The following is a 23,897-nucleotide window of genomic DNA, read 5'->3' as shown; positions in this document are numbered from 1 at the left end:
GACCCTGTTTCAAAAACACAAAATGCAACAACACAACCATAAACATGTTATCATGGATTTATCATGGGCTTCCAGGAAATCTGAAGGGGAAAAGATGATGTTCTTAAATTCAAAAAAATATAGTTGCAAATGGACAAACGCCTTTTGTCCTAATAACTTTTTCTTTTTTGTCTGGCACATGAACATGATAATGTTGTTCATTTGTAAGGGTATAGTATGTGTTAAATGATATGCTGAAGAAGGTAAACACAGACCTTTACTTTATGCTTGAGGCATCACATATCCTGTCACAAATGAGCTATTTATCCTCATGAGAATAATAAGCTCTTCTAAGTCCCTGTAGGCCATTATAAATTTTAACTCTTTTCAAAAGATATTTCACAATTATCAATGGCCATGGCATAGGTCAAAATGTGAAAGACTGTGACAGAATTCAACTAAAAAAAAATCAGAAAAAAAGTATGGCACCTGTAGGTGTCCTCTGAGGTGCTCATGAGCCATGAACAAAACTCAAAGAATACTGACTTTGGCTTGTGCCGTTTTACTGGAAAATTATGTTAATGTTTAGGAAATTTGAGGCACCAGAAGGGGTTGAAGATGGGATATTTGAGTAGAAATATTTTATTACCAAGTTATTAAAGTTCAGATTATAAGCAGACAGCAGATCTTCATATACTAGTGACAAATATCCTCCCTAAGGACAACTGGTTAAACAGGGTTGAATTAACAACATGCACTCTTCTAACACTTAGAAGTAGATTAAGTCTCTATAATATCCAGAAGAAAAGCAGTAAAAGGAATGTTTTTTCATGAATATTACCCTCAAACATAATCCTGCCTTATTTCTTTGTGTTTGTCTGCCTCTCCACACTGGAATGTATTGTCCATGAAAACAAACACTGTTTTGTGCACTGCATTCCTTTCACTGCCAAGTGAACAGTAGTTGCTCAATAAACATTGATGAATAAATCATAGTTTGAGTTGCTCTCACTCATAGAACTAAAAGGGCATGTAACGTAGCTTTTTAAATGGGAAAGGAACTGGTGATGGTGACAACTTTGCTGGAAAGCTGAAAGGCTATAGGAGAGGTAGGGTGACAATTCAGAGTGATACTGCTGATGAGAAAAGCAAAGGTCACAAGAGTCTACTGTGGATGAAATAAAAATGTAAGATCAAAAAGACCAATAGGCAGGGCCTGTGGATTGAGTCTTTCTCATTTTTAAAGTAACTTTTTAAATGGTATAACTTTGAGCCAGGCATGGTAGTGCAGTCCTGTAGACCCAGCTACTCAGAAAGCTGAGGCAGGAGAAATGCTTGAGCCCAGGCATCTGAGGATGTAGTGACCTATTAATATAATCACACCTGTGAACAGCCACTGCACTCCAGCCTGGGCAGCATGGCAAGACTCTCTCAAAAAAACCCAAAATGGTGTAATTTTTCTTGAACAAAATCTTCCCTGTGAGCCCTACCCTATCCCAACTTTTAAAAAAGGAAAAAAGGCCACACTGATGACTCTGTGTCACTAGGCTCTGGGGCAGCACACTGATTGTGGGACAACACTTCAAGGTATGTCCATAGGTATGCATCTTGGTACTTTAAAAGCACATTTACTGATGTCTTTGCCTTCTCAAAAGCAAAGCTTTCAGTTATTATAATGATATTTTATCATATAATGATGAAATGAAGGGATATATTATAGGAGGCATATCAGATAAAGTATATAGCTTATATGTGAGAAGTTTGAGCTTCCAGCTTGGGTTAATCATAATCCTTGTAGTTTTGTTTTACTATTATAAAAAACACTCAATATACATCCATAAAGATACAGTGGAGTATGTCCTGTCTTTTGGGACTGATATAGTGGCTTGAGAACATGAAAGCAGCTTGTTAGTCTAAACCCAATTTCTTACAAAGCAACTGCTTCAATGCAAATTAGTACATAATTCATGATATAAAAATATCTCAAATATATAAGAGATTAAAGTTTCTCTCTGACCAGTGGGTTTTGCAATGTCAAGGACATAGAGGAAGAAAAAAAACAAAAGGTCATTTCACTTTGTTTCAAATTCTTCTAAAAAGGACCACACACGTTAACAACATTAATTTCCTTTAGTCAATGGTACAGACTGAAACACCTTGTTACTTTATTTAAATATCTCAACATTTAAGTTATATTTCAATATCAATGGTAGAGTGGTAATAAGAAATCATGTTAAGCTTATAAATGAACTTTATTTGATGGAGAAAATAAGCATGACAAAAAACGACAAAGACCTCATTTGAGGTAAGAAGGTTGAGAATTTATTATGTCTTCATAGCAATCCTGCTTTAGCACTTAGAGGTTGAGAAAGTCAATCATTCAAGCATCCCAAATTGATCAATTCAATAAGAAAGGTGCTATATTTGTCATAAAAACAAATAATTCCTTTGAATTTAATACTTAGCTATAAGGAACTCAGAGAAAAAAATCTTTATGTCTTCTTCTTTTTCTTCTCCTTTAACAAAAGCTAAGTGAGAACATCAGCTCAGGTAACCCAGCTGAGATCACCTTCCATTCTTAATTTGCTTTTAGATAGAGAAACTAAGGCATTTTTGTGGGCACTACAAGGTATAGTGGTGACAATGTTTAGATCACAAATATTTAAGCTGCAAAAATATTTTGACTCCTTTCTTAACCACTGATATGGTTTTGCTCTGCATCCCCACCCAAATCTCATGTTGAATTGTAATTCACAATGTTGGAGTTGAGGCCTGTGGGAGGTGATTGGATCATGGGGGTGCTTTCTAATGGTTTAGCACCATCCCCTAAGTGCTGTCTCATGAGATCTGGTTGTTTGAAAGTGTGTAGCACTCCCCACCCTCTTTCTCTTCCTCTTTCTCTGCCATGTAAAACATGCCTCCTTCCCCTTCACCATCCACCATAATTGTAAGTTTCCTGAGGCCTCCCCAGCCATGCTTTCTGTATAGCCTATGGAACTGTGAGTCAAGTAAACCTCTTTTCTTTATAAATTACCCAGTCTCAGGTAGTTCTTTACAGCAATGGGAGAATGGATGAATAAAGAAAATTGGTACCAGAAAAGTGGGGCATTGCTATAAAGATATCTGAAAATGTGGAAGTCAATTTGGAAATAGGTAATGGGTAGAGGTTGTAATAATTTGGAGGGTTCAGAAGAAGACAGGAAGATGAGGGAAAGTTTGGAACCTCCTAGAGAATTGTTACATGGTTTTAAACAAAATGCTGATAATGATATGGACAATGAAGTCCAGGCTGAGGTGGTCTCAGATGGAGATGAGAAAGTTATTGGGAACTGGTACTGGTGATAGATTTAGATATATTTAGGTTTGTAAATGCATTTATACATTTTCCCAACACTGGTGCTATGCTTTAGCAAAGAGACTGGCAGCATTACGCCCCTGCTCCAAAGATCTGTGGAACTTTGAACTTGATAGAGATGATTTAGGCTATCTGGTGGAAGAAATTTCTAAGCAGCAAAGCATTCAAGATGTGGTCTGGCTGCTTCTAACAGCATATGTTCATATTCATGGGCAAAAAGATTATCTGAAACTGGAACTTGTATTTAAAAAAGAAGCAGAGCATAAAAGTTTGGAAAATTTGCAGCCTGACCCTGTGATAGAAAAGAAAAATCCATTTTCTGGGGAGAAATTTAAGGCTTCAGAAATTTGCCTAAGTAAAGAGGAGCTGAATGTTAATAGCCAAGACAATGGGGAAAATGCCTCCAGGGCATTTCAGAGCCGGTCATGGCAGTCCCTCCCATCACAGACCTGAAGGCCCAGGAGGGAAAAATAGTTCTGTGGGTTAGACCCAGGGCCTTGCTGTTTTCTACAGCTTAAGGACATGGCACCCTGCATTGTAGCTGCTCCAGTTCCAGCCATGGCTAAAAGGGGCCAAGGTATAGCTCAAGCTATTGCTTCAGAAGTTGCAAACCCCAAGCCTTGGCAGCTTCCATGTGCTGTTGGGCCTGTGGGTATGCAGATAGCAAGAGCTGAGGCTTGGGAACCTCTGTCCAGATTTCAGAGGATTTATAGAAACACTTGGATGTTCAGGCAGAAGTCTGCTGCAGGGGTGGAGCCCTCATGCAGAACCTCTACTAGGTCAATGGAGAGAGGAAATGTGGGGTTGAAGCCCCCAGAATCCCCACTGAGGCACTGCTTAGTAGAGCTGTGAGAAGAGGGCCACTGTCCTCCAGACCCTAGACCCACCAACAGCTTGCACCATGTGCCTGGAAAAGATGCAGGCACTCAATGCCAGCTCATGAAAATAGCCAAGTGGGCTATACGCTACAGAGCCACAGGGGCAAGGCCTTGGGAGTTCATCCCTTGCATCAGCATGGCCTGGATGTGAGACATGGAGTCAAAGGAGATTATTTTGGAGCTTTGAGATTTAATGACTGCCCTGCTGGGTTTCAGACTGGCATGGGGCCTGTATCCCCTTTGTTTTGGCTGATTTCTCCCTTTTGGAATGGGGGCATTTACCCAGAGGCTGTACCCCCATTGTATCTTGGAAGTAACTAGCTTGTTTATTAGAATATTATGCATCCATTACAAAAACAAGTTATAATCTTAGACTGGGAGGGATTTCCCCAAGGTAATGGCAAAGAAGAAAAATTAGTATATTAAAAATAAGAATATACATATCAAATTTTTACATTACTATGAGGTATATGATCATATTAGTATATGTAAAAAAAATTGAGGTATTTTAAAAGGTGACATTATGTTCCAGCTGACAGTATCAGGAAGGTAGATTGGCACGGCATGGCCTCAGCCTGTTTTTGTACAACCCAGGAGCCAAGAGTGCTTTTTACATTTTCAAAGTGGTGTAAGAAAAACAAAGACTATGTGACAAAGAGCACACGCAGCCAGGAAAACCTAAAGTATTTAATACTGGGACCTTTAGAGAAAAAGTTTAACTCCTACTCTCAAGGGTCATGTAGGACCCTGAATCTTGACCAAGATGGAAATGAACAATTATAGAAGTAAGTTAATTTGTTTTGAATTTTTTGTTGACTCTTTCTTCTTACCCAGCAGCATTCTTAGCTACACAGTTGCGACAGTGGCTTTTGATGTCAGTCTTGAGGACTCAAGAAACTATCAAAATGTTTCAATTCACACAAATGTCCAACTTGAAAATTCTACTTTAAGACTGTGGCTATGTCAAGAGACTGTTTCGGGCGAGAGTATGGGACAGAATGGGAAGATAAGAAGCTGGACATAAGAATACAAGCGTGTCTCACTTGAAAATGCTGCATGAGGAAGACCAGTTATAATGTTGGCATTGGTCATTTTTGATACTTACTTCAGCTGATTGGCTATTCTTATCTTTTAGGATTAATGGCTATCCATCTATGAATACCCAAGGACAGCTAAGCAGTCAGAATAGGTATCCATCAGATGAGAAACAGTATTCTAGAATATCCTTCAATTACACACATTTATTCTACACCTATTAGCTGCCTCAAGGTGAATGGAAGAGAGCAAAGATCATGCATCTATTACCCAATTCATTCAGAGAGAAAAGCAAGTCAAGGAAACTGACATAGAAGCATAATTGAGAGGTCTGAGGGGCAATCATGGGGCAGTGCCTCTGAAACAGACTGAATGAGCAAAAACAAACAATAGTAGGTGAATATGGAAAGTGAGAGCAGGTTGAGGGGACAAATACCTTAGGACCTAATAGGCCACTTTAAGTACTTTAAACTTACTATGTGTGAAATGGGGAACCACAGGAAAGTTTAAACAGAGAAGTGATGTGTTCTGACTCGTTCTAGAAGGGGCTCCATGGCTGTTGTGTTCCTGCAGCACAGTTCTTACCTGAACACCCATCTTTTGGGGTTTCCGTCTCCACCATCAAAAGCTTTTCTTCTCTCTCCAACTGGGATATTAGGTCTGGCTTGAAGGGCTGATGTGCTGTAAAGAAGGCAAGGAGAGCAAAAGTTTTTAAGTTTGATGACATTCAGTTGGACAAAACTAGACAAAAAGGTATACACAGACAAGTGTGACTTCCCCACATCCCTTCCACCCTGTTACCTTCCACTCACTCTAAGAAACTAACTTCATGATTTTCTATTTTTGAAATAGGCTCTTACTCTTCTGCCCATGCCAGCATGCAGTGGCATGATCATGGCTCACTACAACTGCAGCCTCAACCTCCTGAGCTCAAGCAATCCTCCCACCTAAGCCTCTACAGTAGCTGGAACCGTGGGTGTGCATCATTATGCCCAGCTAAATTTTTTGTAGAGACAGGGTCTCCCTATGTTGCCCAGGCTGGTCTTGAACTCCTGGGTTCAAGCAATCCTCTTGCCTCGGCCTCCTAAAGTGCTGACATTACAGGTGTGAGCCACTGTGCCCGGCCATTATTTTGGTTAAACCTTCCTTCTTGTATTTCTTCTTATAAAAATAAGTATATATATATATATATATGTCTGTACCCACACACTGTCTATTTACTTATTTTACCTTCTTTCTTAAATGAATTGTAGTATACTATTAATATTCTTTTGGACTTGGCTATTTTTAGGGAAAATTCCTAGAAATGGGTTGCTGGGGAAGGGGAAATACCTAGCTTTGTTAGATACTGTCAACTTGCCCTCCCTAAGGGTTGTACCAATTTGCATTCTTCCTTTCAATGCATGAGAGTTCCTCATTCCCCACAGCTTTGCCAAAAAATGTATATTGTTACATTTTTGAATTTTTGCCAATTTCATGGGTGAGAAATAGCATTTCAGTATAACTGTAATGAACATTTCTTTTGCAATAAACTGAACATCTATTCATATGCATACATATTTATATGTGTGTATATTTGTATGTATATATACACATACACACACACACACATATCCTAGCTCCATGTTCTGAGACAAAGAAACGTAGATACTACAATGACCATACCTAGCATCCAGACTTTGGCATTAAATACCATTCCCCAGTAAAAAAACAAAAACAAAATATGGATAATTGCAGAGCCAAGGCAAAGTACAGATGAGCACAAAATATTGTGCTCTGCCAATAAAGTAAGAAAGTGCTCAAAAAAAAAAATTGTGGACATGTTACAAGGTCACAGGAGCCAGCTTAAAGAGGCCAAACTTGGGACAATTTTAACATCTAAAAAGTTACAGTAATAAACTATAAACCTTTAAAAAATTTCACAAATCCCTACAAATAACAAATGAATTGATGCTTGAGAAGTGGGGGACTCTTGTTGACTGCAAGTTTATGCAGGTGCTGGCTGCTAAATGTGGAGGTGAAGTTAGAAAAATCGTCATTTTGTAACCGTCATGATAAGGACCAGATAAGGCAAGATCATCACCGGGTGCTAAATCTACAGGAAAATACTTGTGTTACCCTATGATTACAAATGGGAAAAAAAAAAAAGCAGTAATTATATAGTGGGGAAACTGCATAACATCGTGACTGAGTAAGCAAAGTTAACACCACCTTTGAGGGACAAATGACTCCATGTGCCTCCAGATGTGATTCCCTCAAAAGTGCACACTCTACCTACGTAGAGTTCCTGCTGCATGGATCATGTGAATCTAATTTTGTGGAATCATTAGGAATGTTCTATTAAAAATAAGGGAAGAGGTGATAATGTTCTTCAAAAATGTTACTGTCATGAAAGACGAAGAAATGCTGTGGAAATGTTCTAAATTAAAGAAGGCTAAAGAGACAGAACAACTATACTAGACTATAGACTAGATCCTGTTCTGGAGTGAGAAAAACAAGCTTTAAAGAATAAAATTAGGCCGGGCGCGGTGGCTCATGCCTGTAATCCCAGCACTTTGGGAGGCCGAGGAGGTCAGATCACCTGAGGCCAGGAGTTTGAGACCAGCGTGGCCAACATGGTGAAACCTCATCTCTACTAAAAACATAAAAATTAGCTGGGCGTGGTAGTAGATGCCTGTAATCTCAGCTATAGGTGGCTGAGACACAAAAATCACTTGAACCTGGGAGGCAGAGGTTTCAGTGAGCTGAGATTGCACTACTGCACTCCAGCCTGGGCAACAGAGTGAGACTCTGTCTCAAAAGAAAAAAAAAATTGATACATATATAAAATATATATATAAATGGCTTTATGGATAACGTTACAGCATAAATGATAAGATAAAAGCATTATATCTGTCCTGAGAATAGGTAAGAGAATATTCCTCTTTTTCTAAAACAGACTGTGCAGTAAAGGAAAGAATTAATCTTGTCCAAAGAGAGATCTGGATTTTGCCTTGGCTTCTGGAAGGTAATCTCTAAGTCCCTGGAATATTCTGCCCAATTAGAGTGTCTTTTGTTTACCCAGAAGCCTTGGGCCACACACCAGATAATTAAACAACTGATTTACAGTGGGGGCTTTGAGCCACGTGTTATTAGCTTAATCTCTGGAGAAACTGGAATCTAAGAGCAGCCACCCAGGTGGTCAATCATATCTAGGGAACTAAGCTCCAACAAAAACTCTGGACACCAAGGCTCGAATGAGCCTCTCTGGCTGCCAATGCTCCTTGTGTATTGTCACACATCGCTGCTTGGAAGAGTCAGTGCTGTCCACAACTCCACTGAAGATGACAAATGGAAGCTGACACCTGGAACACTCATGGACTCTGCTCCCTGGGCCTCTTCCCTAAGCTGACTTCAATCTGATTCCTTTCCCTATAATGAATCATTAACCGTGACAACTGCTTTCAGTGAGTTCTGTGAGTCCTTCTAGCGAATTATTGAGCCTGAGTGTGGGGCTCAATACTCTTGGGTCTTGGGGACTCCTAATCTTGCAATTGGTATCAGAGGTAAGAGGGAACTTGGGGACTCCTGAACTCTGCATATACACTGAAATATTTAGAGAAAAACAGCCATGGTATATTCACTACCCTCAAGTGGTTCAGAAAAAGATATTAATGACTATATATATTTTTTCATATACATACATAAGTATGTATGGAGAGAGAAAGAACATGAACATAAATGATAGAGCAAATAGGGTAAAATGTTATTAGAGGTGAATCTAGGTAGAATCTCGGTGAATCTATATGGGTATTCTTGTCCTTTTGTAAGTTTTCGGTGAGTTTAAAGTTATTTACAAATACATTATTTTTTTAAAAAACCGCTCTAAAAAGTCAAGTTCATCAACAGTTACTGGTGCCCTGAAAAAAAAACTTACTAATCTGAAATAACTTACTAAACTGTTAGATGGCAAATCAATGAAGCAGGACCATATTTACTATTCCAAGGATAGACTGGAAAGAACCGTCAGAAACACCTTGTCTGCGCTGCACAGGGATTATTAGGACTCTCAGGCACCCAATCTCAGAGAATAATTTCAGGGGCTTCAGAGTTTCTAACAATTGAGCACACAAAGACACCCCAGGAGACTGCCGTTGAGTTACCAAGAGCACCTATCCTCACCTACTAAGAGCAGGTTTCTGAAGTTCTCCAGCATCACATCTCGGTACAGTTTCCTCTGGACAGAGTCCAGCAGCCCCAGCTCCTCCTCGGTGAAGACCACAGCAACATCCTTGAATGTCACCATCTCCTACCATACCAAACACACACATACTAAGTTTACAGAAGAAGGGCAGTGCTGAGAAGGTGTAAAGGATGGGAAGCTGTTCTGGAGTCTGGGCAACTTGAATCAAATTTGCAGTTCTCTTCTGTTTGCCTTCTTTAATGCTAATACCACTCACCAAAAGGGCTGCAAGAAAAGAAATCCTTACACTTTAAAATTACTTCCTTTGGTTAGCACTTATAAGTAAGCCTCTGGAACTCTGTTGCACCCTAGGTTACCAATATTTTAAATTGTATTAATAATGTCATTTGCTCCACAAAAGCTTTCGTTCTAACAGTGACTGATGCTACCTGTTTCTCCTCATTTACACACACACATCACTTATTTAATTTGCCAGATTTACAGGGTATCAGTCATCCTTACCGCTCAAATATCTAGCTCATCCTCTGTGCTCATCTGGAGACTGTTGCAGTGATGGGCACAGCTCTGGAGCCTGACTGCCTGTGTCTGGATCTGGGCGCTCTGCCCAATGCTAGCTCTATGATCTTGGACAAGTTTCCTTCCTTCTCATTTGTATGGTGAAACTTATCCCATAAAGTCCTAGTAATAAAATGAATGACCACATGTAAAGCATTGAAAAGCAGTGCCTGGCACACAGTAAGTACCCAACAAATGTTAGCTACATTATTAATATTTTCATCGTATCTTCTATCCCATTTCTGGGCTGCAAAGTAATTCAGAAAACTAATGGTCTAGAATATAATGATTTGATCCAACTAAAGCATACTTAGTTTGAGGTTACCTATACGAACAATGTTGCAAAAACAACCTTTTGCATTGATGTTAGCCTCTGGAATTCTGTTGATTATCTCCTCAAAATAAATAGCAAAAAGTAAAAATGGCAATGCTGAAGAATAATGACCTTTAAAGTTCTGAAATCATAATGGCAGGTGTTTTCCCAAGACAGATTTTTGCCTTCCATCTTAGCCTTCTTCCAAGAAAGTATAAATCCTAGTCAACACTGGATATGAAAGCTTTTAAAAAAAACCTTTCATAATCTCACAAGTAAATGTGGGAAGTAAAAACCAGTTATTAAAAAAATTCTCACAAACTTATTAGTAATAAAGTTCATTCTCTTTGCACACATTTGCTGTTCATCTCTATTTCTTGTTTTGTAATAATAATTCATTTGGGGGACAATGAGGTCTTTTCTTCCATGGACATTGTAAATATTTTTCATTCCACTTTGCTGTCTTGCAACTTTTTGCTGTAGGATAATTTTAAATTTTTAAATGAACAACTGTTCATTCCCATATTTCTTCTGGCTGCAGTTCTGAGCACAACAACTTCAGCTCTAAATGCAGAACTCTGCTTTGGTTTGATTTGCTTTGCTTTTTTGTCAGTCTTTCCACCCCAGTGATATGCCTGAAACTCTTGACCCAGAAGGCAAAGGCTTTAGAGTTGGCCAGATGCTTATCTTCCTGTATGAACATGAACCTCTTATCTTCAAGGTAACAGTGCAAATGACTCTACGGTCCCCCTCTAACAGTCATCTGGGGCCATGAATAGTGTGACAGATGCAAAGTGCCTATACATCCTATGGTATGACTAAAAACTTTAAGAGCCTGTATTGCTCTAATAAAATTAATAATGAAACACACACAGACATACAAACATATATAAACACATAGCTACAGGTACTAAGAAGAATCCAGCTCTTCTTGTCCAAAAACATCTATTTTTTCCCCCAACTTTAGCTTCAATATAATCTTGTTAGACAAAACCATATTTTGTGTATTCCACCTGAGACATCACTTTGGAGAAAATATTTTTAGTTTGGAGTCCCTAGAACATTATGGACAAATAATATCAAAATTCTCTCAGATTGCTTTTTGAGTCAAGATTATTTGTAGGAAAACTGATAACTGCAATGTAAAACTGCAAGAATCCTCAGGAACTTAAAAGCTTGTGAGTTGGAAATAATTTAAAGAAAAGAGCCGGGCACGGTGGCTTAAGTCTGTAATCCCAGCACTTTGGGAGGCCGAGGTGTATGGATCACAAGGTCAGGAGTTCAAGACCAGCCTGACCAAGACAGTGAAACCCCGTCTCTACTAAAAATACAAAAAATTAGCTGGGTGTAGTGGCAGGCGCCTGTAATCCCAGCTACTTGGGAGGCTGAGGCAGGGAACTGCTTGAATCCAGGAGATGGAGGTTGCAGTGAGCCAAGATCACGCTACTGCATTCCAGCCTGGACCACAGAGCGAGACTCCATCTCAACTGAAGAAAAAAAAAAAAAAAAGAAAGAAAAAGAAAAAGAAAAGGGGGGGAGAGGGATAACAACAGTTTACTTCAATAATATTAGATGATAAAAATTAACTGCTATTATTTTATGCAGATAAAAAGCCTAATTCAAAATTGTTATATATTACTGCAAGACTAGTTATATTTAAAAAAATGACCACGGACAAAAACAGATTTGTAAGCAGGGTAATAAGGTGTAGGATTTTAAAATTTCTATTCTTTTTTTGTACTATTATTTATGAAATAAATAATAAAACCCATTTACAACTAAAAGGAAATTTTAGAAAAGGACAAAAGCAAAAGCAAGAGCCTGATACATAAATGACACTAAATGCCTGTTGTCATTCTTTACCCTTGGCAAAGAAGGGGGAAAAAGATGTGTCCACTCACTGCAAAATGAGGTCACATGTAAAATAGCGGAAATGAAAACCAGCTCACCTGGAATTTGGTCATTTTTCTCTTTCTTGTTCTAGAGAAAGGCAGAGACCTGAGAAGGGAGAACAGGGTAATACGAAAGAAGCCACGATTAAAAGGGAAATGTATCTTTGTGCAAATTAGAAAAAGGTGTCCCGTCCCCCAGCAGATGTGGCCACACACCTGCGTTAAGGAGCAGGTAGCATGGGCTGGATTCCAGCTACCACGTGGCCCTCCTGGCAGGGTGCCCTCATGCATGGAGCAACCTGCACAGCTGTACCCAGTAGCCTCACATGCCTTACAGCTCCCAGCATGCTCATTCTGATCCTGGGAGAGGTGGGAAAGGAGAGGCAGTGGCATGTCACGTACCGGTTAAAAGTGGACTCTGGGAACAAAATGTCTATGTTGAAAACCCGGTGCTACTCTATACTTTCTGAGTAACCATGGTTAAATTCATGAACCTTTCTAATGTTTCAGTTCTGTCATCTGCAAAATCCAGACCATACAGTGCCAACAATATATGATTGTTATTAGGATTATCTGTGTGTACAGAGGAAACCCATTATAACTACACCAGGGATCTCTATTTCCTTGCAACTACAGAGATGCAGATAGTATTCTGTATCACAAAATTGCCCTGGGAAATGTATTTTGTAAGACATCTGGACAGCAGAGATTACTGCTCTGTCCCGGGAAAGTCACCCCTAACTTCTGGAATGTCTGTAGCTCTGGCTTCTTACTTTTATTTGTTGCCACGGTATATACTATATACATCGAGACCACCCTTATGAAAAATACAGTGGCTAGTAAATACTCCTCCTGAGCTCAGGGGAAGTTCAGTGGTACATCCCTTTTCCCACAGGGTACAACAAAAGACTAATGAAACCTGTGAGACTACTACGTTTCTTAAACAACAATGTGATCCTCTGTCTAGCTATGACAAAATCTCATTGGTGATGAGAACATCTAGCCTTCAGCAGTAAAAGAGCTGAGGTTTCTTTCACTTATCCAGTATTTATGGATCACCTTCTAAAAGGGATATAGTGCCCAGATAGATGCCAGGGTAGAGGGTGCATGGAGTCCTTTGAGAGAGCATGGAAGGGCCCTCAAACCCATACATGATGAGGGAGGATGGATGAGGATGGAGAAAATGAGGGCTATCTTAGTGTTGGAAGCTGACTGACCTATATTTGCCGCTCAAAGAGAAAGGAGTCATCAGACTATTGAAACAGAATGAGAGTTAGTGGGTATCTAGGGCAAGAGAGGAGGCAGAAAATGTGGTGAGAAGACCAACGCATATGCTTTAGAGGAACTAACTCCCTCAGTTAATCCCACAACCACCCAAGAAGTTGGGACAATTTGTAACTCCTTTTACAGTTGAGAATACTGAGGCATCAATATTTTAAGCGGCTTTGCCATTTTAGCTAGCAGAACAGCCAGGACTATTAGCCCAGGGTCTGTGTTCTCAATTACTAGGACAGTGGCTCTTAAGCTGCCAGCTAACCAGTATCAATGGGGAGGTTTAAAAAAGAATACCAACGCCCAGACCCAAGTCCAGGATCCATAAATGAGGATCTGTGGAAGAAGAGTTTTTATGAAATTCCCCAGATGACTACAGTGTGCAGAGAGGATTGCAAACCACAGACCGGGACATAAATAGAGGCAGTCTGCAGGATAAGTCCATGCAATTAACCACTAGGCCATTTGGCCTCTCAAGAAAATTGTCAGAGAACATTCAAGCCAGGAACAGAGAAGGGCCTGGGAGCCAGACCTCTTGATTCCCAGATCCCCATTTCTCTCTTTTAAAAGATACTCTTGGAGCTGTCGCTAAGAGGAAGGAGCAGTAACATGCACTGTAGATGTCTGCAGGCATGCACTCCGTGTGAAGATAGCCTTCCAGTTTAGACCTCTCTGATCACCTTTATCAAGCACGGGGTCACTAATCAGCCAAGGGACTTTGAGAATTCAAAAGAAAAGGGAATTCTTGTTAAATATGAAGTCACACAGTGGCCATCCTATAGACTATTGTTGCTTCTTCATGTTTGATAGAATTAAAGCCTGATTATGTTGCTTTCTTGGTTAAAACATTTGCATAGCTGCCTTTGGGATAAAGTCTAGATTCTTAGCAAGCCACACAGGAATCTTTCATGTCTGTCTGCTCATGTTCTCTGCAAATCTTCTCTCCCCTTTGATCTCCAGCCGTGTAAATCACTTGATCTCATAAAAACGTCTCCAGGCCCTTGCATGTGCCATACCTCCTGTACTCCTCTTTTCACTTAGAGCCGGGGTTGGAAAGCTTTCGTAAAATGGACAGATAGTGAGTATTTCAGGCTTTGTGGGTCACATGCTGTCTCTGCGCAATATTGTTCTTTCTTTTTACAACCCTTCAAATGTAAAAACCATTCTTAGCTGAAGAGGAGACACACAAAAACAAGCCACAGGCAATTTGCCCACCTGCATCACAGATCCCCTTAGCTTTTAACACTGAGCTTGTATGTGCTCTGCTCTATGATACCTTTAAGAAGGTTTTGCTGCAGGATTATTAGCTCCTAAAGCCCATTTCGCCAGCCTAATGAAAGCAGAATGCTTTGGCCAAGAGCCCAGGCTACAGAATCAAGCTGCCAAGCTTTAATCCTGACTCCACCACTTACTGGCAGCATAAACTGACACACATTAATTAACCTCTCAATGCCTCTGTTCTTCATCTGTAAAATGAAGATAAAAGTTGGGTTGTTATGTGAGATAAATGAGTTCAATACATCATAATACATCATACTATTCATCATACATCATAATATTAGAAAGTCAGTGTGAGTGGTAATAAAATCTGATCAACGTTAGCCGTTGTTACTACCATCCTCATTGTTATCACTATGAAATAAATCATTTGGTGGGTGGCTTCAGCATCCCACCAAAACTGATCAGAGATAAGGGACAGAGAATATTCACATCTTTTATTTCTCCTACATCTATTTTCAGAAAATTTGAATACACTCTCACTGAGTTGAAGGTCCCTATTCCTGCTGCCTGCTGGAAAGCTGCACCAACCACAGACAGGTACCAAATAATTCCTCTCTGCCAATCCCTATGTTTGGTTATAAGCAAATGGAGAATTTGACACAGTTCCCACTACACAGAAATCTGTAGCCAAATGGGAAAGACAGATCAGAAATAAGCAGCAGAAGCATCGGCGAGCTCAAAGACAGGTCAGCAGAAACAATCAAACCTGAAGCACATGAAAACAGTGTGCATTCTGTTAGTGATAGAGTGCTCTACAAATGTCAATGAGGTCAAGATGTTGATAGCATTATTCAGGTCTTTTGAATCCTTCCTGGTTTTCAGTCTTCTTGTTCCGATTATTGGTAAAAGAGTGTTGAGATTTCTACATAGAACTGTGGGTTTCTCTATTGTTTCTTTTAATTCTGTCAGTTTTTCTTCATGTAACTGTTGTTTTGGGGGTACACATTTAGGATTGTTACGTCTACTTGGGGAACTGACCCTTGGCATAGTGTCCCTCGGCATCCCTGCCCGTGGTCTGAAGTCTTTGATATTAATATAGCCACTCCGTAGTATAGCTCCTTTTCTCTTTTTAACTTTCAAACTAATTATGCCCTTGTATTTAAATGGAGTTCTTTCAGACCGCATATACTTGGTTCTTGCTTTTTATCCAATCTTACAATCTCTTTTAATTGATGTATTCAGGCCATTAGCATTTCCTATAATTACTGATATAGCTGGATTTCTGTATACCATTATCTTTTTTCCTGTTTGTCTTCCCTGATTTTGTCCCTCTATTACTCCTTTTTCTGCCTTCTTTTGGGTATTTGATTTTTTGTTTGTTTGTTTTGTTTTTATTTACTATTCCATTCATTTTATCTATTAGCTTTTGGCTACATGTCCTTTTTTTTTTTTTTTTTTCCAGTGGTTGCTCCAGGGTTGTAATATACATATCTAATCTTTCACAGTGTATTTAGCATTACTGTTTTACTACTTTTTGTAAAATACAGATGCCTTACCAACAAATAGTTCCCTTTACCTCCCCACTTTGTTTCATTTGTATATACTACTCTATATAACATAAACCTCTAGTCAAGAAAGTTATAATTTCTATTTAAAGTCATGCATATTTTAAAGAGTAGAAAAACTATTTTATATTTGCCAAAAAACTTAGTATTTCTGGTGCTGTTTCATCATTTCTGAAGTTCCTAGTTTCCATTTAGCATCATTTCTATTCAGCCTAAAGAACTTCCTTTAGTGCTCCTTTTAGCACAGGTGTGGCATTTTTTCCCTTCATTCCTGAAGGACATTTTCCTTGGATATAGAATTTTGTACCGACAACTCCTTTAAGAATCTTAAAGATGATGTTCCAAAGTTTTCTGGCCTCCATGGCTTCCCATGAGAAATCTACATATATCTGAATCATTGTTCTACCAGATATATAATGTGTCATTTTCTCTAGCTATATTCAAGAATTTTTGTTTATTTTTAATTTTCAGAAGTTTGATTATGATGTATCCAGAAGTGATTTTCTCTGAGTTTATCGTATTTGGTATTCAATGAGTTTCTGGAATCTGTAAATTTATGTCTCTCACCAAATCTGGGCAATTTTCAGCTAGTACTTCCAAATAAACATTTCTCTCCTCCCCTCCTGAGACTCCAAAGACAGGAGTATTCGACTTCTGATATCGTCCCACAGGTTCCAAAGGCTCTGCTCGTTTTTTTTTTTTTCAATGTTTTTTTCTCTCTGTTGCTTAAATAGCATTTTTATACTAATCTGTCTTCAAGTTCACTGATTCTTTCTTCTGTCATCTCCAGTCTGCTACTGAGCCCATTGAATAATTTTTTTTTACCTCAGATGTTATCTTTTTCATAAAACAAATCTTAATTTCCTAAGAATTCAAATCAGACAAAGTGTTTTCTCTAACTATAATAGATTTAAAGTAGAAATGAACAAGAAAAGGATATCTGGACAATCTCCAAATGTTTGGAAATTAAGCAGCATACTTCTAAGCAACCAATGAAATTAGTTACAAAAGATATTAGATGCAGTGAAGTGGAAATACTTTTTAGAAAATAAATTAGAGCATATTTTAAATGGAATCAAGACTGAAATGCAACATATCAAAATGTAAGAGATACAGCTAAAGCAGGTATTATAAAGAAATGTGTAGCAATGATGCATATATTAGAAAAGAGGTCTTAAAGGCAAACAGAAAAAAGAATATAATAAACCTAAGACAGAAATCAATGACATTGAAAACACAAAAACACTAGACAAAATCAAGCCTAGCAAAATACGGCTGGGCCAAATCCAGCCCACTGCTTGTTTTTGTACAGGATGTAAGCTAAGAATTTTACTTTTTAACGGTTGAAAAAAAATCCTAAAAAGATTATTTTGTGATGTGACAATTACATGAAACTCAAATTTCAGTGTCCATAAAGTTTTACTGTAACACAGTCATGCTCATTTGTTTATGTACAGCCTATGACTGCTTTTGCATTACAGCAGCAGGGCTATGTAGTTATAACAGAGACCATAGGTGGCACTCTCATTTCTTCATATTGTTGCTAAGCATAATTTAAACCACAGTGACTCAGCATTAGGTTAACTCAATTGGGTTAAATGCCATTAATTGAACAGCATTTCAAGTACCATATGTATTGCTGTACCACTACACTTTAATTTCTGTATTACTAGTACACGCTTATCAAGCCAAACAAGAAAAAAAAAAAAAAAAAAAAAACCAGAAAAACATACTTTGTTACACTTTGAAGGCACAATGGAGGTGAAATATTTTGTTAATGAATTAGATGACAAAGCTTATCATGCTTATTGTGCTTCCTATGCAGTGACAACATATCTATGCTAAAATAATCAGACATATGTCAACACTGTCACACTAAGCACTCATCACAATAGTCTCAATTCACAATAAATGGTCAGAAAAAGTAGAAAATTTTAAATAAAATGTCTCATCAGAGCAGAATTTTTTCACACACAAAAAAAATGAAAATGAGGTAGCAACTACAGTACATTTCGATATTCAGATATTCAGTTTCTTTTCTTTTTTCCTGTTTTAATTAACCACAATCCCAAACTATGTAAGATATTTTCTAATGAGCGAGTACAGAAAATGGTATCAAAAGTGCAACACGTTTAAGGCAGATTTGAAAGCCTTTCCATTTCTAATGCAGATCTGCTCAATATGTTTCACATGTAAGTAAACCAGTGGCTTTTATTTGCATTTTAATTGCTAGCACTGGCCATTTTAAAAGACAAACTATTTTTGGATAAAACCAATTTTTCAGACACTAAAATAAATTACACTGAAGCATGCAACCTTTTGAAATCTATTTTTTCATTGTCAATATAGCGCATCCCATTATTTCAGATCTTAAACATAATTAAATGTCAGAAAATGTCAGTGAGTTATCTTTCAGTAATGATTTGCTAATTATTCCACTTGGGCACTTTAAAAATCTTTAGATACTACAGTCTTTTGCTTCAAGATCTTCAAGTTTGGTAAGTTTAATCGATATTCAGCTTCTATTTCTGCCCCAAGCAAGGAAAGTAATTTACCAGTGATGAGTTAATTAAATCATGTTTGATTGTAGAAGGAAAAAAAATGTGTCCAGATAAAATAAATTTGTTTACAATTATTAGACTTTGGGCAAGACCAACTGCTCTAAGAGTTGAGGACAATGGGAACAACATTATGGACCATTAAAATACAAGGGAAATGATTCTGATAAATTTTATTTGGCTCTTGATGATTTCACAGATGTTACTAATGTTGCTCAGATGTTGTGTATTTAAGGAATCAATGCCAAGTTTGAGGGGTTGAATAATTAGCCTCTAGGAACAGTCTATATGGAACAACCACAGGTGAAAATATTACCGAAGAAGGTGCAAATATTAATTCAGTAAACCTGAGGCAGTTTTAAATGATGTGTTAAAATTGATAGTGGTAAAAGATATGTTGGAGCAGAAAGAGGCAGAGGTTGGATTTATAAAAACGTGTATTTAAAGCCTATGGTTACTCATTGTATTATTCATCAGCAGGTACTCTGCAGAGAATATTTTAATCTATCATGTGCTATTGAACCAATAATGGCAACAGTGAACTTCATTCAAACTCAAAGATTTAACCATCATCAGTTTCATGAATTTCATGAGAAGTAGAAAAATCCTGACTTGCCCTACCACATGAGAGTTCAATGTCTGAGCAGCAATAAAGTTTTATTGTGATTTTTTTTAAATCTCAAGGCTGAGACTGAAATATTTCTGAGTAAGAACTTCCCTCAAGCGTGAGTGACATTGGAAATTAGCTTTAGCTGCAGACTTGATAATGTTTCTTAATGAATTCAATCTAAAATTAGAAGGCAAAACAGTACTTATTTGTGAAGCATACAGTGTAGGAGAATTATTTCAAAGACAATTAATGTCTGAATCACAGGTAATGCTAAGCTACTTTACAAATTTCCAGTGCTGTCAAAAGTTGTTATCTCAATTCTCACATAAATTTGTAGCATATATATTATCTGAGCCCAAACTTCAGAATTGTAACAGTGTTTTCAGACCTTGATGCAAGTGCAAAGGACCTTTCCACATTTCAAAGTCCATTTCACTGCACACTGCATAATTCTCCCAACCTTCCACTGGAAGTGATTATTCTGAAATGTAGTGACAAACTAAAAGGTAAATATCAAGAGTCTACAAGAATTCTTTAAATGTCTTCTGTATTAGTTTCTATTGCTGCTATAATAAATTACCACAAACTTGGTGACTTAAAATAATGCAATTTATTCTTTATTAGTTATGGAGATCAGAAGTCTAAAATCAGTTTCCTTGGGTTAAAGTCAAGGTGTCAGCAGGACTGGTTGCTTCTCACCGGAATCCATTTCCTTGCCTTTTCTAATTTCTAGAGGCTGCTGGAATTCCTCGGCTTATGGCTGCAGCACTCCAATTTCTGCTTCTGTTAATCATGTCACTTTCTTCTAACTGTGATCCTTCTGCTTTTCTCTTATAAGAATCCTTGTAATTACACTGGGCCCAACCAGATAATCCAGGATAAACTACACATCTTAAAATCCATAAGTTTAATCACACCAGTAAATCTCTCATACCATGTGAAGTAACATTCACAAGCTCTGGAAATTAGGATATGAATATATTTAGGGAGTCATTATTCAGTTTACCACATCTTTCAACTCATTAATATTCACAATTGAAATCATTTGCTTGTGGATTAGTATCAGTACTTGGTAGGACCTATTTGTTTAAAAAAGTTCTTTTCAAAGATAAAATACATAAAATCTCATTACAAATCAGCATTAACAGATGAACATTTACAGTCAATTTTGATGACAGGGAATAGCAGCCTTGAACTTCAATTAAGTTGTACTCAATCATTATATCTTAAATTTTGTCAATTAAAGTTTCCTCTCATTATATAAATACCTAAATAATAGTACTGATAGTTCTAGTTAACTGGAAAAACGGAAATATTTACAGTCTGGGCCTCAAAAAACAGGTTTGCCGGCTCCTGGACAAAATTAATTCAACCCACAGGGGATTCTTTGCAAAGACTAGTAAAAATTAAACTCTAGATGAAGAACAAAAAAGACACAAATTACCAAAATCGAGAATGAAAGAAGAGATATCACTACAGACTTAACAGGCATTAGAAATATAAATGAATGCACATTAATGAATTCAAAGTGATAGATGAAATGGTTTAATTCCTTGAAAGACACAAACACAAAATACTGATGAGAGAAATCAAAGAGAAAAATGAAAAACATCACTCACAATTCTACATACTGCATTGATTCGTTCATGTGATGTTACGGAAAAGGCAATGGGGTTGGGGAGTAAACCAGGGGTTTCCTGGGGTTAAGAGCTGGGGAAGAGTTTGACTACAAAAAGGTACCACAAGGGCATGTTTCTGGGCAATGGAACTCTAGTGAATCTTGATTGTGGTGGTGAAGTCTACATGACAATGCAATTGTCAAAACTCAGAAATGTACACCAAAAAGAATAAATTCTCCATAAGTAGATAAGTTAAACAACAAATGTTAAAAAATTAAATAAGGCTGTTCTACAGGTAGTTGTCAAACTTTTAAGTGCACAACAATCACCAGCTCCAGTAAAAGTGAAGCAGAAAAAACATTTGACAAAATACAACATCCACTCATGACAGAACTTTCGCAGACTAAAAATATAATGGAACTTATAAAAATGCTTTCCCCTATGATCAGAAACAAGGCAGAGATGTGTACTCTTGACATACCTATTCAACACTGTACTGAAAATCAGCCAGTGTAGTGAGGCAAGAAAAAGATTAGATTAGAAAGGAATACAGATTAGAAAGGAAGAAGTCAAACTGACCCTATTAATAATACACAACATGTGTCTCTACAGAAAATCCCAAGGAATCTACCAAAAAACAAAAATTTCTAGTGAGTATAGCAACACCAGAGAATACAAGGTCAACGCACAAAAATCAGGTGTGTTTCTATACACTAACAATGTACAACTGGAAACCAAAATTTTTATTTTTTTATTATTATTATTATTTTTGAGACGGAGTCTTGCTCTGTTGCCCAGGCTGGAGTGCAGTGGCCCAATCTCAGCTCACTGCAAGCTCCGCCTCTTGGGTTCACGCCATTCTCCTGCCTCAGCCTCCCGAGTAGCTGGGACTACAGGCGACCATCACCAGTACCGGCTAATTTTTTTGTATTTTTTAGTGGAGACGGGGTTTCACCATGTTAGCCAGGATGGTCTCAATCTCCTGACCTCATGATCCACCTGCCTCAGCCTCCCAAAGTGCTGGGATTACAGGCGTGAGCCACTGCACCCGGCCGGAAACCAAAATTTTAAAACAATATGATTTAAAATAGCTCTAGAAGAATAAATTATACATTATGTAATGTAACATATGTCTAAACAAAACGTGTAGATCTGTATTCAGAAAATCATGAAACACTAATGCAAGAAATTAAAGAACACTTAAATGAAGGGACATGTTATATTCATGAACTGGAAAACTCAATGTGATAAACACAGATCTACTGATTTAACACAATGTCAATGAAAATCCCAGCTAAATATTTGGTAGATGTAAATAAGCCAATTCTAAAATGCATATGGAAAGGCAAAGGAACCAGAATCGCTAAAAACAATTTTGGAAAAAAAGAATAAATTGGGAGGAATCAAACTATCCAGTCTTAAGATTTACTATCAAGCTACAGTAAATATGATATCTTGGTACTGGTGAAGAGATATACACATAGATCAATTTAGCAGAACACGGTACAGAAATAAACCCGAACAAGTGGTGTTGGGGTGGTTGGTCATTCATATGTAAAGAAATATACCCCAACTTAACCATCACATATTATAAAAAAGTTAACTCAAAATGGATCACAGATTTAAGTGTAAAACCGTAAAACTTCTAGAACAAGAGAAAATCTTCATGACCTGCGGCTAGGCAGGCTTCTTAGAGATGACATCAAAAGCACAATCCAAAAAAGATAACATTGATAAATCAGATGTCATTAAAATTAGAAACTTTTGTAAAGACACTATTAAGAGAATGAAAAGACAAGCTACAGGCTGAGAAGAAATATTTGCAAATCACACATCCAACAAAGGACTTACATCCAGAATATATAAATAGCTCTCAAAAATCAACAATAGGAAAAATATAACCCAATGTAAAACTGGGCAAAGCATGCATACAGACACTACAGCAAAGAAGATATAAGGCTGGCAAAGAAACAACAACAACAAAAATATCTGCTGAACACCATTAGCCATTAGGGAAAAGTAAATTAAAGTCACAATGCTTAGAATGGCTAAAATTTAAAAAAAAAATAAGAAAAATACTAAGTGCTGATGAAGATGTAAATAAACTGGAACTTTCTACATCATTAGTGGGAATGCAAAATGGTACAGATACTACAGTTTGGCAGTTTCTTAAACATACATTTTCCATATGACTCAGTAACCCCACTCCTGGCTTCATACCCTACAGAAATAAGCACAAAAAAAACTGTACATGAATGTTTATATCAGCTCTCTTCATAAATGCCAAAAAGTGGGGGAAAAAGTCTATCAACCAGTGAATAGATAAACTGTGATATATGCATAAAGTGGATACTTCTGTTAAACAGAAGTAAACAGAAATGAAGTATTGATACATACAACAACTTGGATGAATGTCAAGAGCAATTTGCTAAGTAAAAGAATCCGGTCTCAAATTTTACATACAGCATCAGTTCATTTACATGACATTCTCAAAAAGACAAAAATAGAGTTTTAGTGGTGATGGTAGTTGCCAGTGGTTACAGATATGGTGAGGGGTGATTATGAGGGAAGACATGAGGGGAGTTTTTGGGGTGACAGAACTGTTCTTTTTCTGACTATGGTAGTTGTTATACAAACTATACCTGTGTTTAATAGAATTGTACACCAAAAATAACAAAATAGCCAATTTTACTGTAGAAACATTTTTTAAAAACTTGTTTTAAAAACCTGGAAACACGACCTCAGTTATAAGGCATGGTCTATAAATGTTATCATTTCTTTTTTTTTTTTTTTTTTTTGAGACGGAGTCTCGCTCTGTCGCCCAGGCTGGAGTGCAGTGGCGCAATCTCGGCTCACTGCAAG

The 23,897-nt window shown here is 37.6% G+C and overlaps 1 protein-coding gene across 5 annotated transcripts in view; it reads right to left on the bottom strand.

The window, feature by feature from the left end:
- ZNF112 (zinc finger protein 112) overlaps positions 1 to 23,897 on the bottom strand; it is a 31,583-nt gene that overhangs the window by 4,173 nt on the left and 3,513 nt on the right. Inside the window, exons 2-4 of one of the 5 annotated variants that reach the window (XM_031659376.1) lie at positions 12,248 to 12,296; positions 9,409 to 9,535; positions 5,833 to 5,928 (exon numbers count right to left, since the gene is read on the bottom strand). In XM_031659376.1, coding sequence (XP_031515236.1) covers positions 5,833 to 5,928; positions 9,409 to 9,535; positions 12,248 to 12,262 — 238 coding nt within the window. In that variant the 5' untranslated portion in view covers positions 12,263 to 12,296. Of the gene's footprint in view, positions 1 to 5,832; positions 5,929 to 9,408; positions 9,536 to 12,247; positions 20,053 to 23,897 lie in introns of those variants that run through there. The other 4 variants (XM_031659374.1, XM_031659378.1, XM_031659377.1 and 1 more) reach the window with 4 other exon arrangements.

The sequence above is a fragment of the Papio anubis genome, chromosome 20 (assembly GCF_008728515.1).
Source record: "Papio anubis isolate 15944 chromosome 20, Panubis1.0, whole genome shotgun sequence".
Lineage (NCBI taxonomy): Eukaryota > Metazoa > Chordata > Mammalia > Primates > Cercopithecidae > Papio > Papio anubis.
This window is presented reverse-complemented; position numbering and strand designations above follow the sequence as displayed.